We start from the raw sequence: 13,627 nt of genomic DNA on the forward strand, positions 1-13,627 counted from the left end.
CCACTGTTATACAATTAGCTATTAATAATGTAAGTTTAGGAGAATATGAGATCTATCTATCTGTCTTTTCACCTCGGATTTCGTTGCACCCCCCCCTGGAAATTTCCCTGTAGAGTCTATGGTCAGTCTGCCCCTGACATCTTACTCAAAGTATATCTTGGCCACTGTGTACATACATTACTTATCTTGCACTGATCCCATAGCTGAAGTCACAATTCTGCAGGCTTCAGAGCTGAAATCTCCCAGCATACTCTGCTCACTGTCTGCACAGAACTTATGGAAAGTGCAGTCTGAACACGGGGATAGGACAAACTTATGGAACATGAATATTTATTTCCAAATATTAAAATCACAACATATTACAAAACAGCAGTCAGAACAATGACATGATCGGAGGATTACTCTAAAAGGCCTCTTTCGACTGTATGGCTTTTTCAGTGTTTTGTGGTCCGTTTTTCACAGATCTGTTGTTCAGTTTTTTGTTTCTGTTCCGTTTTTCCGTATGACATATACAGTATACAGTAATTACATAGAAAAAATTGGGCTGGGCATAAAATTTTCAATAGATGGTTCCACAAAAACGGATACGGAAGACATACGGATGCATTTCCGTATGTGCTTTGTGTTTATTTTTATTTTTTTGCGCACTCATTGACTTGAATGGAGCCACGGAACGTGATTTGCAGGCAATAATAGTACATGTTCTATCTTTCAACGGAACAGAAATACGGAAACGGAATGCATACAGAGTACATTCCGTTTTTTTTGCAGAACCATTTGAATGAATGGTTCCGTATACGGAACGCAAAAAACGGCCTGTAAACGGGAAAAAAATAAACGGTCGTGTGAAAGAGGCCTAACTGCTATGAAAGGATGAAATGAAGATGAGAGTAACGACTTAGACCAAAATATAATTGCACCCATGTCAGACATATTAAGTTAGGGACTCAAATTTGTAGGTTGCAGCAGGGCCCAGTAACTTAAAAAGGTAGAAAGAATCAGGTGTGTTAAAGGTGTCGTCCACAGGACTGGTGGGGCCTTAGGGGGTGAAACGCTTGCTGAGCCAAGATTTCCAAAACTTTGTCCGATGCACAACGAAGTCTTTTTGCACAATTCGGATATGCTGCCATGGATGCCAGATGCATCTGGGTGGAATTCCACATTAATGAAAAAGTGCATATCATGAACTTCATGGGAGCGTGAAAGGTTTACCTTAAATAATGACATTAAAGATGGTATGTACAGAAAATGTAACGAGGGATGTGAGATCTCATTAGTCTGCAGGACATTTGGAGCTGATCTCTTACCACTGGGACTAGGTGCTACATCCCATATTGTAATAAGTGCAAAGGTCATGAGGAACCCGAGATATCGACCATTATACAGATGGGGGCACATGAGCATCGCGTGTTCAGCAGACACCCTGGTGCCTTCCTTCCCAATTATACTACACGAGGACGGACAATGGATTCTTGCTTTGATAGCTGATATAGAGAAGACAGCCATCATTAAGAACATCAGAAAGTATGAATATCGGGTCTGAAGCTGACCTTAAAGGGGTTGTCTATGGATACATTGGTGGCATTTACCAAGAATATGTCATGGATATCTTCATGATGGAGTGATCCCTGGCCATCGCTAGAATGAACTGGCAGCAGTGCGAGGTGCCACTTCTCTGCCTATTCCAGTAGCCGTCCACGTGGATCCCAGCACCAACCACAATCGGGCAGTGGTGATATGCCACCAATGTATCCCAAGACAACCCCTTTAATAATTAATGGAATTGCTCTTTTAATCCATTTGTCTCAACAAATTGCCCACAGCTATGCCAGGGTCCACCACACCTCTCCCACTCATTACCTTGCACAAAATTAGGACTGCCGCAGGAAAAATGGCACTGTCAGCATGTTAGGGCGGGCAACCTAGAAGAGTGGCATATGGTGTCGCTGTGGGTCATCTTATGCAGGACCCGACTACATATCAAGTAAATTCTGTGTCTGACACCTCAATAAATAAATGCTATGTCACAATTACATTGTGTGCAAGCTGAATTTACACCTCATTATTCCTCATCCCCAAATGTGTGGATTATATACAGATAACATGGAGGATTTGTATATGAGAGCGCCAGCCCTGTGTCTCCTTCCGCTTCTCCGGGTGACGGATGCTGCCTGGTACTGGATGCCTATCCTATGTAGGTAATGCCATTATATTCTCCGTCCTGTCACTCTGGCTGGTCGTTGTGGTCGCTTTCCTCTGAGGTCGCGCTCTCTGTAGACTGGGCTCTGACTTTCTTCTTTGTCCTGAGAGATTTCTTGGACGCTGACAAAGAAGAACATTGTCATGTCAGAATGGCTGTGGTTACATTGGGCTATGCAAGCTGCAGTATCAATTCTGTCCAACAGAGGGTGCTATAAAGAGACAAAACATTCATTCATACTTTTCGGATGCCTATGGACATGTGATAGTATCAGCGTGATCGACAGGGACTACACAGATCCTTCTATTCACTCGGTAAGTTTACTTGCCCAAATGTGTACATTATTCCAGTAGTGGAAGATAAACGGCTGTCAGACATGTATGACACCGCTTATCTCTGTGCAATAATAGTATAGATTGTGACCTGTCAGGAGACCTCAGGAAACCATTGACATAACCAATAGACATAAAATTGTAGATTGATCCCGCCTCAAAACAGTCATATCTTTGGCCTGCCTAAGGGCACTTTCACACTTGCGGTTTTCTTTTCCGGCATTGAGTTCCGTCCTCGGGGCTCTATACTGGAAAAGAACTGATCAAGCATATCCCCATGCATTCTGAATGGAGAGCAATCCGTTCAGGATGCCTTCAGTTCAGTCTTTTTAACTTTTCAGGATGGAGATAATACCGCAGCATGCTGCGGTTTTATCTCCGTCCAAAATTCCGGATCAGTTTGTCCGTACGACAAATGGACAGATGGATCCGTTCTTGCAATGGATTTGTGAGACGGATCCGGATCTGTCTACAAATGCTGTCCGTTTGCATGCAGATGGCCTGATCCGGCAGGCAGTTCTGGTGACGGAACTGCTTGCCGGATCACTCTGCCACAAACTCTTCTTGCAGTCAGAGTCCCTGATAAATATCTAAACGAATTACCGTGAGGCAGGCTCTTCTTCCATCTGGCTTTCTCTGGGCTCCTCTCGTTGGGGTAACTGTTTCTCAGCCTATCTGCTGGGGTTGGTTCTGATCTTTCCATTTCTCCCTGTAAAACAGAGATGAATGATATCCTCCTGATCAACAGTACCTCGCCATTGCAAGAATTCAAGCAGGATGTTCTCAGACCGAAGAGGCCACTGAGCTTAGAGTGTCATCAGCAGGTTGCAAGAGAGACTGGAAGAGTCACAGAAAGGCATAGAAGTGGACGTCCTCTGGTGATGCATGTGGCTGCACTGTGTATGGGGCATGGATCGGGAGCTTTGTAGGGTGATGCATGTGGCTGCACTGTGTATGGGGCATGGATCGGGAGCTTTGTAGGGTGATGCATGTGGCTGCACTGTGTATGGGGCATGGATCGGGAGCTTTGTAGGGTGATGCATGTGGCTGCACTGTGTATGGGGCATGGACTGGGAGCTTTGTAGGGTGATGCATGTGGATGCGCTGTGTATGGGGCATGGATCGGGAGCTTTGTAGGGTGATGCATGTGGCTGCACTGTGTATGGGGCATGGACTGGGAGCTTTGTAGGGTGATGCATGTGGCTGCACTGTGTATGGGGCATGGACTGGGAGCTTTGTAGGGTGATGCATGTGGCTGCACTGTGTATGGGGCATGGATCGGGAGCTTTGTAGGGTGATGCATGTGAATGCGCTGTGTATGGGGCATGGATCGGGAGCTTTGTAGGGTGATGCATGTGGCTGCACTGTGTATGGGGCATGGACTGGGAGCTTTGTAGGGTGATGCATGTGGATGCGCTGTGTATGGGGCATGGATCAGGAGCTTTGTAGGGTGATGCATGTGGCTGCACTGTGTATGGGGCATGGACTGGGAGCTTTGTAGGGTGATGCATGTGGCTGCACTGTGTATGGGGCATGGACTGGGAGCTTTGTAGGGTGATGCATGTGGATGCGCTGTGTATGGGGCATGGACCGGGAGCTTTGTAGGGTGATGCATGTGGCTGCACTGTGTATGGGGCATGGACTGGGAGCTTTGTAGGGTGATGCATGTGAATGCGCTGTGTATGGGGCATGGATCGGGAGCTTTGTAGGGTGATGCATGTGGCTGCACTGTGTATGGGGCATGGACTGGGAGCTTTGTAGGGTGATGCATGTGGATGCACTGTGTATGGGGCATGGACCGGGAGCTTTGTAGGGTGATGCATGTGGCTGCACTGTGTATGGGGCATGGACTGGGAGCTTTGTAGGGTGATGCATGTGGATGCACTGTGTATGGGGCATGGATCGGGAGCTTTGTAGGGTGATGCATGTGGATGCACTGTGTATGGGGCATGGACCGGGAGCTTTGTAGGGTGATGCATGTGGCTGCACTGTGTATGGGGCATGGACTGGGAGCTTTGTAGGGTGATGCATGTGGATGCACTGTGTATGGGGCATGGATCGGGAGCTTTGTAGGGTGATGCATGTGGATGCACTGTGTATGGGGCATGGACCGGGAGCTTTGTAGGGTGATGCATGTGGATGCGCTGTGTATGGGGCATGGACCGGGAGCTTTGTAGGGTGATGCATGTGGATGCGCTGTGTATGGGGCATGGACCTGGAGCTTTGTAGGGTGATGCATGTGGATGCGCTGTGTATGGGGCATGGATCGGGAGCTTTGTATGATGTATAAACAAAGAGAGGAATAGGGACAGGTAGCACTGAGTTCAGGAGGCAACTGCTCAGCTTCTGTCTGGGTGGATTCTTGACAAACCTTACCTAATGCTAGCGCACGAAGTAGTAGGAAATAACACTTCACCAAAATGTAGTAATACAAAAGCTTTAGTTACCCATGGCGCACAACAGCAATGTTTCAACTTCACAATGGAGTCATTTTTAAACTCCTAAATGACTCCATTGTGGGTGAATAAAGCCTATTCTTGTTGCAGTATTTTGGTGGAATACCATTCCCTGCTATTTAGCACTGTTGTATGATGTGTATGTGGCTGCATGGTATATGGGAGAAAGTGACAAGCACTGTGTGTGTGGGAGCATGTACTAGGCACTTTGTATTTTATGTGTTGCGCTGTATATGGGGGTATGCAATAGGCACTTTCTATGGTAATGCGTGTGGGTGCATTGTATATGTGATACATGTGGCAGACACCTTCTATGGTCATGGATATGGGGGCATTGTATATGGAATACATGTGGCAGACACCTCCTATGGTCATGCATATGGGGGCATTGTATATGGGATACGTGTGGCAGGCACCTCCTATGGTCATGCATATGGGGGCATTGTATATGGGATACATGTGGCAGACACCTTCTATGGTCATGCATGTTGGTGCATTATATATGGGATACGTGTGGCAGACACCTTCTATGGTCATGCATATGGGGGCATTGTATATGGGATACATGTGGCAGACACCTCCTATGGTCATGCATATGGGGGCATTGTATATGGAATACATGTGGCAGACACCTCCTATTGTCATGCATATGGGGGCATTGTATATGGGATACATGTGGCAGGCACCTTCTATGGTCATGCATGTTGGTGCATTGTATATGGGATACGTGTGGCAGGCACCTTCTTTGGTCATGGATATGGGTGTGTTGTATATGGGATATGTGTGACAAGCACTTTTATAGGGTGTGTCTGTTTATGGTGTATCTGTATGAAGGTTACACACACACACATCACATATACCACATTATATGTCTTGGTTCCAGACCTCGCTGTCTGATGTGTCTGATTCTTCATCCAAGTCTTGTTGTGGGGATTGCACATCTCCGATTTGTTCTTCATCCCCATCTGATGACACAGAACAGGAAGGTCATACAGTTGACTTTGCAGGTAGCACGAGTCTCCAGCAGTGACTAAGTAACCAGTGGATGTTCTGATAATATTACATTATTTGTCATATGGGAAGTAAAAAAGGATATCTATAGAAAACATGAGCAGTCATATGTGACATCCTCAAGGTGCCCATATACATTCTAATAGGTGTTTGCTAAATAGCTATTCCTCCCGACTTCTCCCCACACGCATGCTCAGCTGGGGCCAAGTGTGCATGTCTTTTCAGAGAGGAGTGAACCCTTGTCTCCCCTGAGAAGAAAAGGATCGAGCAGTAAAATTCAGCATGCACGATCCTTCTTTTCCCCAACATCATCTTCAGGGGTAGTGGTCCAGCCCGACCATAATTAGTGGGTTCTGACAACTCAGTTTTTCTTATAGTATGTGTATAAAGGTCTTTTGGTTCAAGAGGGGTGACTTCAGTCCAGCATTGATTGCTTGGTTGGTTTTCAGTGGCGGCTAGTGCATCCCTCTCCTGTTCACCCACCTGAGTTTCGGTGTCTTTTGCGTCCCTTCGTTAATTTCTTTGTAATAGACAATCCCTTGTCTGCTTGTGAAACCACATTGAAGTCCTGAAAAGAGATTCGAAGGAGGCCATTAAAAACGAATTCCGTTTTTTTTCGGGAAGGGGGGGGGGGGGGGTAGTTGTCTGTCTTGTAGTTTCACCAGAAAACGGCTCCTTTAAAAAATGTTCTCTGGTGTTGTAATTTTTGACCTTTTCATGTGATATGGATCCAGGGATCTGTGTGATTACCATTAGGGGGCTAGGCAGATTATAGGCTCCTAAGGTGTTAGATTTGACCTCCTGACGAAGCTGAGGCAAAACGCGCGTCGGGGTTCTTGCCTGCCTTGTGTTCGGTGTCCTAGCCCTTCATCATGTCTGTGGGTATGTTCACGTCCCCAGTGGGTACTTTTGTGTAGGAGTTTGTTATTTTGCAGCCTGTCATTTATGATCTGTTGTATATGGGCATATCTCATCTGGATTTATTAAGTGGATGTTATGTGATTATGTGCTCTATAGTATTACTATTTTTACTATTATTACACATTAACCCTCCACTGGGCTGTGCAGTGAGTTGAACATCACAGTCACTTGTAGCGGATATTTACTTGATACTTTCTACTTGTGAATTACCTCACTGCATATTGCACAGACATGTATTCCATCTGTTTGGCGGGTTTTTGAGGCACCGACGGGGAAGACTACTGCATTCAGGTTGTTTTGCTGATTATTCTCCATAGTAATTCTGTGTAACATGTTTTATGAATTTTTTGATCAATTGATGATTCAATAAAGTATTTATATTTCTATTGGGCATTCCATGGTTGTTTTTCTAGCAACACTTTTAGGTTTATATCCTAAGGTGTTAGAGCCTGATGGTGGCTTCTACAATACATGAGGTTATCTGAGCATGTATTTTAACAATTTGGAGCTGGAAGATAAGCAGCAACAAGTATCACTTATCCATGAAAAAAAAAAAAGATGCTTAGACAAGTTCCATTCCTATGTGATCTGTTTCTCGTGACATCAGACTGGTAGCCACCATAGACACAATAAGATCTTTCATACCTGCAGCCAATGCCTGGAATCGGCCAGACAAAAACTGCTGCAACCGGTAGTGGTAGGATCTCTGCAGGACCCCATTATAGTCTGTGTGGTTCGGCAGGAAGGCGGTAGTATCCTGCCCTGCTGGATTCGGAGAACTTCAGCAGGCTGTTCTCTGACGGAAAGCTTTGCTACAGGTATGAAACTAACCTAACAAATATGTAATGCCTATGGCCATCTTGGGATCAATAGCTGGGGAAACAGATCTGGTTATGATGAAAGGCTGTAGAAATAACATTTATCAATGCTAGTCTAGAGACACCAGTCAGGAACAATCTGCACCTTGTGACGGAAGGGTTTAGGCACCAATTGGGCTGTACAATACAGCTAAAGGAAGACAATAATGCTACTGATACAATGCTGACTGAACAGTCCATCCTCTTAATAGGATGTTTGCTTGCCACCCTAGTTTTAACATATTCCAGACCGAGAAATAGCGCCTCTCTTAGCCATAGGCTGTGTTTGGTATTGCATTCACTTGAATAGGGCTGAAATGCAATACCAGAGACAACCAAAGAAGACTGGTGCCATTTCTGGTGTAAAAGAGGACCTATTTTTCTAATCTCTCTCACTCTCTCTGTCTCCTATCCCATCAGCATTTCCCAAGCCTTGAATGGCCAGTTATGGAAATGGATTGATTTCAGTGGTGCCTTGACTATGTGACCTTCACTCCATTGTAATCAATAGATGGACATGTGAAAACTTACTATCACTTTATCTTTTGCATCTTCTTCTGCATCTTTCACGTGTCCCCCCTTAGCCGCCAATGTGGTATCTTCCAGTCCAGTTCCATATATGTGGTCAGAGCATGATGCCTTGATGGGAGGAGAGGTATTATATTTGGATGTTGGGCTTGGCATTTGACCTTCGGAACTATGCCTTTGTTCTTTCTTAATATCGTTTTGATAGGTGTGGTGATTTCTTCTGGTGTCAGAGAGGTCAAGTGGTCTATCTGGATTCTCCTCTTGTTCCTCAGATCTTGACTTGGCCTCTGCACACTTGGATTCTTGTTCTTCGCAGTCTTGCGCCCCCTCTTGACAATTTATGTGCTTGTTCCTCCAGTGTGCACTTAAAACTTGCATCAGGGACATTTCCTTGTCTTCTTGGCTTTCTCTTCGTGGACATTTTGGGAAATCTCCTCTCGAATTTGGTATCCTAAGTCCTTGGCCATGCTTGGTTAATAGGTAATGAAGTTTCTCTCTTTGGATTGCCTGGTTTATTCTGTTCTTCAGTCCTTGCTCTCTGACATATAACACAGCTCCTTGTAGCTCTGCCATTGCCACCTTTTCTTCCAAATTATCTTCAGGTCGTCTCCTTTCTAGAGGAGTCTCTCGATGTTTGTCCAATAACCTATGAGCTGCCCCCTCGTTGTGCAACACAGTACCACATTGTGCCAGATGCTTTTGGACATAGTGTTGTTTCAAGAGGGTAAATTGTTCTTCTGAGAGGACATGTTTTAAGGGTTCAAGCGGGAAAGGGGGACCACATGCTTCCATAGGGAGCTCCTTGGAATGCCTGTGAATGAGACAAACAAGATACAGTCATCATGGATGAATGATCCTATAAGGAATCTCAATGTATGGGAGCAATCATTAAGTGCTATAGACTAGTAGTCTCCAACCGCAGTAAAAATAGAAATCTCAGCATATTGGGTATTATAGTTTTACAACAGCTGGAGATCACTACTACAGTATATGTATTTAAATGGGGTTCTCTGAGATTTCTATATTGATGGCCTATCATTAGGCTAGGTCACCAATAGCAGATCAGTAGGGATCTGGTTAATACACCCCGCCAATCCGCTGTTCTGAGGTATCTCCGGTGCCCAAAATAGGAGTGAATGGAAACACTCCTGCAGTAACCAGTTGTTTAGTTTCACGGCCTATTTTTGGTACAGAGTGACTGCGAAACAGATGATCATTGGAGGTGCTGGGAGTTAGACCCTCACCGATCTGTTATTTATGACCTTTCCTAAGGACAGGCCATCAATATAAAAAGCCCAGAGAACCACTTTAAGAAATCCATGATATTTAGGCTCATACTTGCACTGTAAAATTTGTTGCACAGTCTTACCTAGTATATGGCTTATACCCCCGACTCAGCACCTATATACTGCCGACAAATAGTTTCACAGGCAAGGGTGTGGAACTACTGTGCAAACTAACCAGTTTGGCTTTGGTCTATCCCTAAGGGAGTTGTCCTGACAACTCCCTGGTTTTCACCCGTTAACCCCTATACAGGGATGTGGACTTCGCTGCAGGTATAAGTTCTTCATAAAAGCCAACAATGGATGGTTGGAAAAAGAGGAATGGGTAAGAAGTTTACTTATCTTCCATTTATTGACATTGAGAGAATACATGCTCAGCTACCTCTCCATTGTGTGCAGGGTTCATCCTTGTTATGGCAGTGGGCATGGACTCACTGTACCAACTAACGGGTTTGACTTTGGGTTAAAAGGGAGCTGTCTTGGTTGTTCCCTGGTTTTTACCGTTTAACCCCTATACAGGGATATGGACTTAACTGCAGGGAACCAACCAGGCTGCTACCTCCTGGAATATTCCCGGTGTAGTTGACAGCTGAACCACAGTGGTCAGAGACACTGTTGCAAGGCTAAAAAGGGACAGGCAGTATTCATAGTCAAAAACAGGCCAAGGTCAGGGCAGGCATGTATACATGAAAAAGGTCAGAGTTGTCGGCAGGCAGCTGAGGATCAGAATTGGTAAACAGGCAAATGTTCGATACACAGGCAGACAATCTGAATAATACACCTTCACTGCATAAATTAGTAAGCCAGGAACCTAAAGCTCAGGCACCCTTCCACTAGTAAAGCAGCCTTATATACTCAGGGGCAGCAATCCACAAAGAAATGCAGGCCTTACTTGGGAGTAAGGTGAGCGGAATCAGAGCGCTGGCTGGACAGAGAGGTCAGCTGGGTGAGTAGCTCAGCACCTATGCCTGCAGGGAGAAGGCGGACCAGCGGTGGGCACAAGACACCAGCGTAACAGTAGTCATGCAATGTCACCCCATAATTTACACCTGCCAGCATATAAGAAGCAGGTAACTTACATTTCATGGTTTGGGCTGCACTTATGGATGGGTGGTGGTGGTGGTGGCACATTGGGTCCATTTTTGGCTTCTGGTCTCAGTACAGCAATGGTTCCATGAAGTTGGTTGGATATTCTTTGTTGTTTGTGTGTGCTTAGGAACAGTTTCTGCACCCCAGACATATTCTGGAAAATAACATACAGCAAAATTAGACCCTTGTCCAGACATGTTGAGTAATAACCAGTAAGGCAACCAGGGAGCAGTGTTTGCATAGCCTATCACTACTGAAGGGGGTGTTACTGACCCGGATGCCTGGGCACCCTGACATATTGCTAGAAGTGTTGTGAACTGAATGACTGTATTATATGACACTATTTTAGTATATTAGTAGAAGTATCAATAGAAAGTACTGTATTATTATCTGCATGATTATGTTCATTCTCTGTCAGTATTCACTGTATGGCATGCTGTTCATAAATCAGTCATTCAAAATAAACAGTTCTGAAACTTTTGGCCATATATTAAAGAATATAATTATTGCTTATTAGCGATCACACGTATCATACCATGTCAGACTGGCGAGCTTCGTAATCCAATCCCTGCAACTGCTTTACTGATGGTGACAGTCTTAGGACGGCTGCACAAGCTTCTGACATAAGAATGTAGAATCAAAGCGTTAGAACGTCATCAAATCTTTACTCTAGTCGACACATATGTCCTGTTTAATGTGAATAACATAGTTGTTGGTGTATTCCACTGACCATCTAATGTCCATGGTGGTAAATCTATTGCAGCAAGCAGACAGACTGTAGATCGACATTGGACTAGTGCGGTTTCAGGGTAGATCCACATGGCACAGAAACGCTGCAGAGTTGCCACAGTGGATTAGCATGGGGCAATTTCACAGAATTTTATACCAGCCGAGTAGATTCAATTTAAAGATATCTCTTTCAGACACGGTATAAATTGACCTGCGGTGTAGGTTTTAAACCAGCCATGTAATGCATCGAGAGGCTCAGGAGTCCTCTCTGTTATGTGCACACGCTCAGGAGTCCTCTCAATACATTAAACAGCTGGTTTTCGGATGCACAGTGGGGGAAGGGGGGTGAGTGCAGAGATACAAAAGACTGATCTGAACTGAGTAAGGCTACTTTGCTGGATCCGTTACTGATAATACAGCTGTCAGCATCCGTTATGAACGGATCTGGTTGTATTATCTTTAACATAGCCAAGACGGATCCGTCATGAACTCCATTGATAGTCAATGGGGGATGGATCCGTTTTCTATTGTGTCAGATAGTGTCAGAGTTAAACGGATCCATCCTCATTGACTTGCATTGTGGGTCATGACGGAGCCGTTTTACTGCGGTTTGCTCTCCGGTATGAGAACGCAACCGAGCGGAATGCATTTTGGAGCATTCCATTCTGTTCAGTTACGATTTGTCCCCATTGACAATGGGGACAAAACGGAAGCGTTTTTTTTTTCCGGTAATGAGACCCTATGATGGATCTCAATACCGGAAAATAGAAACGCTAGTGTGAAAGTAACCTAAGAGAGTTATTTTTCCGTTCTGTTCTGATACGTCAGAAGAACAGATAAACAAAGAAAAAAAATTCTGTAAAAAGAACGGATCCTGCGCATAAGTTATGCACTTTTGGCATCCGCTTGAGACATTTCCGTCTCAGATGCATTTTGTTTTTTTGCATTAAGTACTTTTTTTTCTGTCTAAAAAAAATGGATCTCAGACAGAAATGCCTCAAACAGATGCTAAATGTGCATAACTGATGTACAGTAAATTTTATATATTTTTTTTTACAGGATCCGCTTTTTTTTTTCTTTTCTTCTGGTGGATCAGAAGAACAAAAAAATAACAGTAATGTGAACTCTCCCTTACAGCGGTGCTATTCATGCAGTACTCTAGTTGGGCTGGTCCATGGTGACAGGTTCTCTTTAAAGCCACATTGGGTTGAGTTATGCTACGCAGACGCTGGAAGCCTAGGCAAAATCCACATTTAACAGATTTATTGCAGATCCACAGAAAAATCGGCATGGGATGTTTTATCGGTGGGTGTGTGGAGTGTAGGGCCTCTGCCAATCAGATATTGATGGCTTATCCTGAGGATAGACCATCAATATAAAATGAATGGACAACCCCTGTAATTGTACAGAAATACCAACCCGTGAGCCTCACTTGGTCATGTCACTGAGTAATCGGGTGCGTCTTTAGTATATAGGTATTACCTGATTGTGGTCTGGACCTTCTCTATTAGCAGCTGTCACTCAGTAGGACTTGGTGTGACCATAAACTACATAGTCACCCACTGACTTCATGTAATAAAGGAACAATCCGGGCAAAGCTAATACATTGGGTTATGGAGTTACTTCAATCCCTCTGTCATGCTTCTCCTCCTCAGGATCTACCCTTGACCTGACAGTGTTCCTTGTGTACTCTGTGACCTGAAAATACTTTGAATAGTGATTATTATTATATCACTTCTAGTTAATGGAAATTTGTTTAGATGGGCATAAGAAATTGCGGTAACATATGGTCTGATAGGCTACATACATGTATGGCATGTATACTGGTGTGTATCTATCTTGTGTATTTTATCAGTGCTGTATGGGGTAGGTAATATAGGACTCACCTTCAGGAACTTGACGTTCAGGGATGGTTTCTGGCGTCTCCCTGTCTTTGTTTGTCTTTTCGGTGGCGTTTTTCTGATTTGCCGTGGAGAGACCGGGCTGTTGTGCCTCAGAGGTGACATTATTTTCAGGGGTCTGACTCCTGGATCTGCTCCTCTCACTAATGACACCAGAACAGAAAAAAAAACAATGTTTCATCTTTTAATGTTATATAATATTGCATTTTTATAATGTATAAAATGATATTGTATAATTTATATTATAGGACATTGCAAAAAGTGGATCATGTTGCCCCAATTCCTGTGTTCAGCACTTTGTAGCCCAAGGTGTGACTCTC

General features: G+C 44.4%; 1 protein-coding gene across 4 annotated transcripts in view; it reads right to left on the reverse strand.

The window, feature by feature from the left end:
* Positions 1-1,113: 1,113 nt before the first annotated feature.
* The window catches only part of RBBP8NL (RBBP8 N-terminal like), a 43,435-nt gene continuing 30,921 nt past the window's right edge, over positions 1,114-13,627 (reverse strand). For 3 of the 4 annotated variants that reach the window (XM_044298150.1, XM_044298151.1, XM_044298152.1), the window contains exons 7-14: positions 13,293-13,450; positions 11,213-11,295; positions 10,668-10,831; positions 8,309-9,116; positions 6,483-6,567; positions 5,874-5,953; positions 3,136-3,241; positions 1,114-2,322 (exon numbers count right to left, since the gene is read on the reverse strand). In XM_044298150.1, the coding sequence (XP_044154085.1) occupies positions 2,225-2,322; positions 3,136-3,241; positions 5,874-5,953; positions 6,483-6,567; positions 8,309-9,116; positions 10,668-10,831; positions 11,213-11,295; positions 13,293-13,450 (1,582 nt within the window). In that variant the 3' untranslated portion in view covers positions 1,114-2,224. The remainder of the gene's footprint in view (positions 2,323-3,135; positions 3,242-5,873; positions 5,954-6,482; positions 6,568-8,308; positions 9,117-10,667; positions 10,832-11,212; positions 11,296-13,292; positions 13,451-13,627) is intronic. The other variant, XM_044298153.1, reaches the window with a different exon arrangement.

Source organism: Bufo gargarizans, chromosome 6, assembly GCF_014858855.1.
Source record: "Bufo gargarizans isolate SCDJY-AF-19 chromosome 6, ASM1485885v1, whole genome shotgun sequence".
Taxonomy (NCBI): domain Eukaryota; kingdom Metazoa; phylum Chordata; class Amphibia; order Anura; family Bufonidae; genus Bufo; species Bufo gargarizans.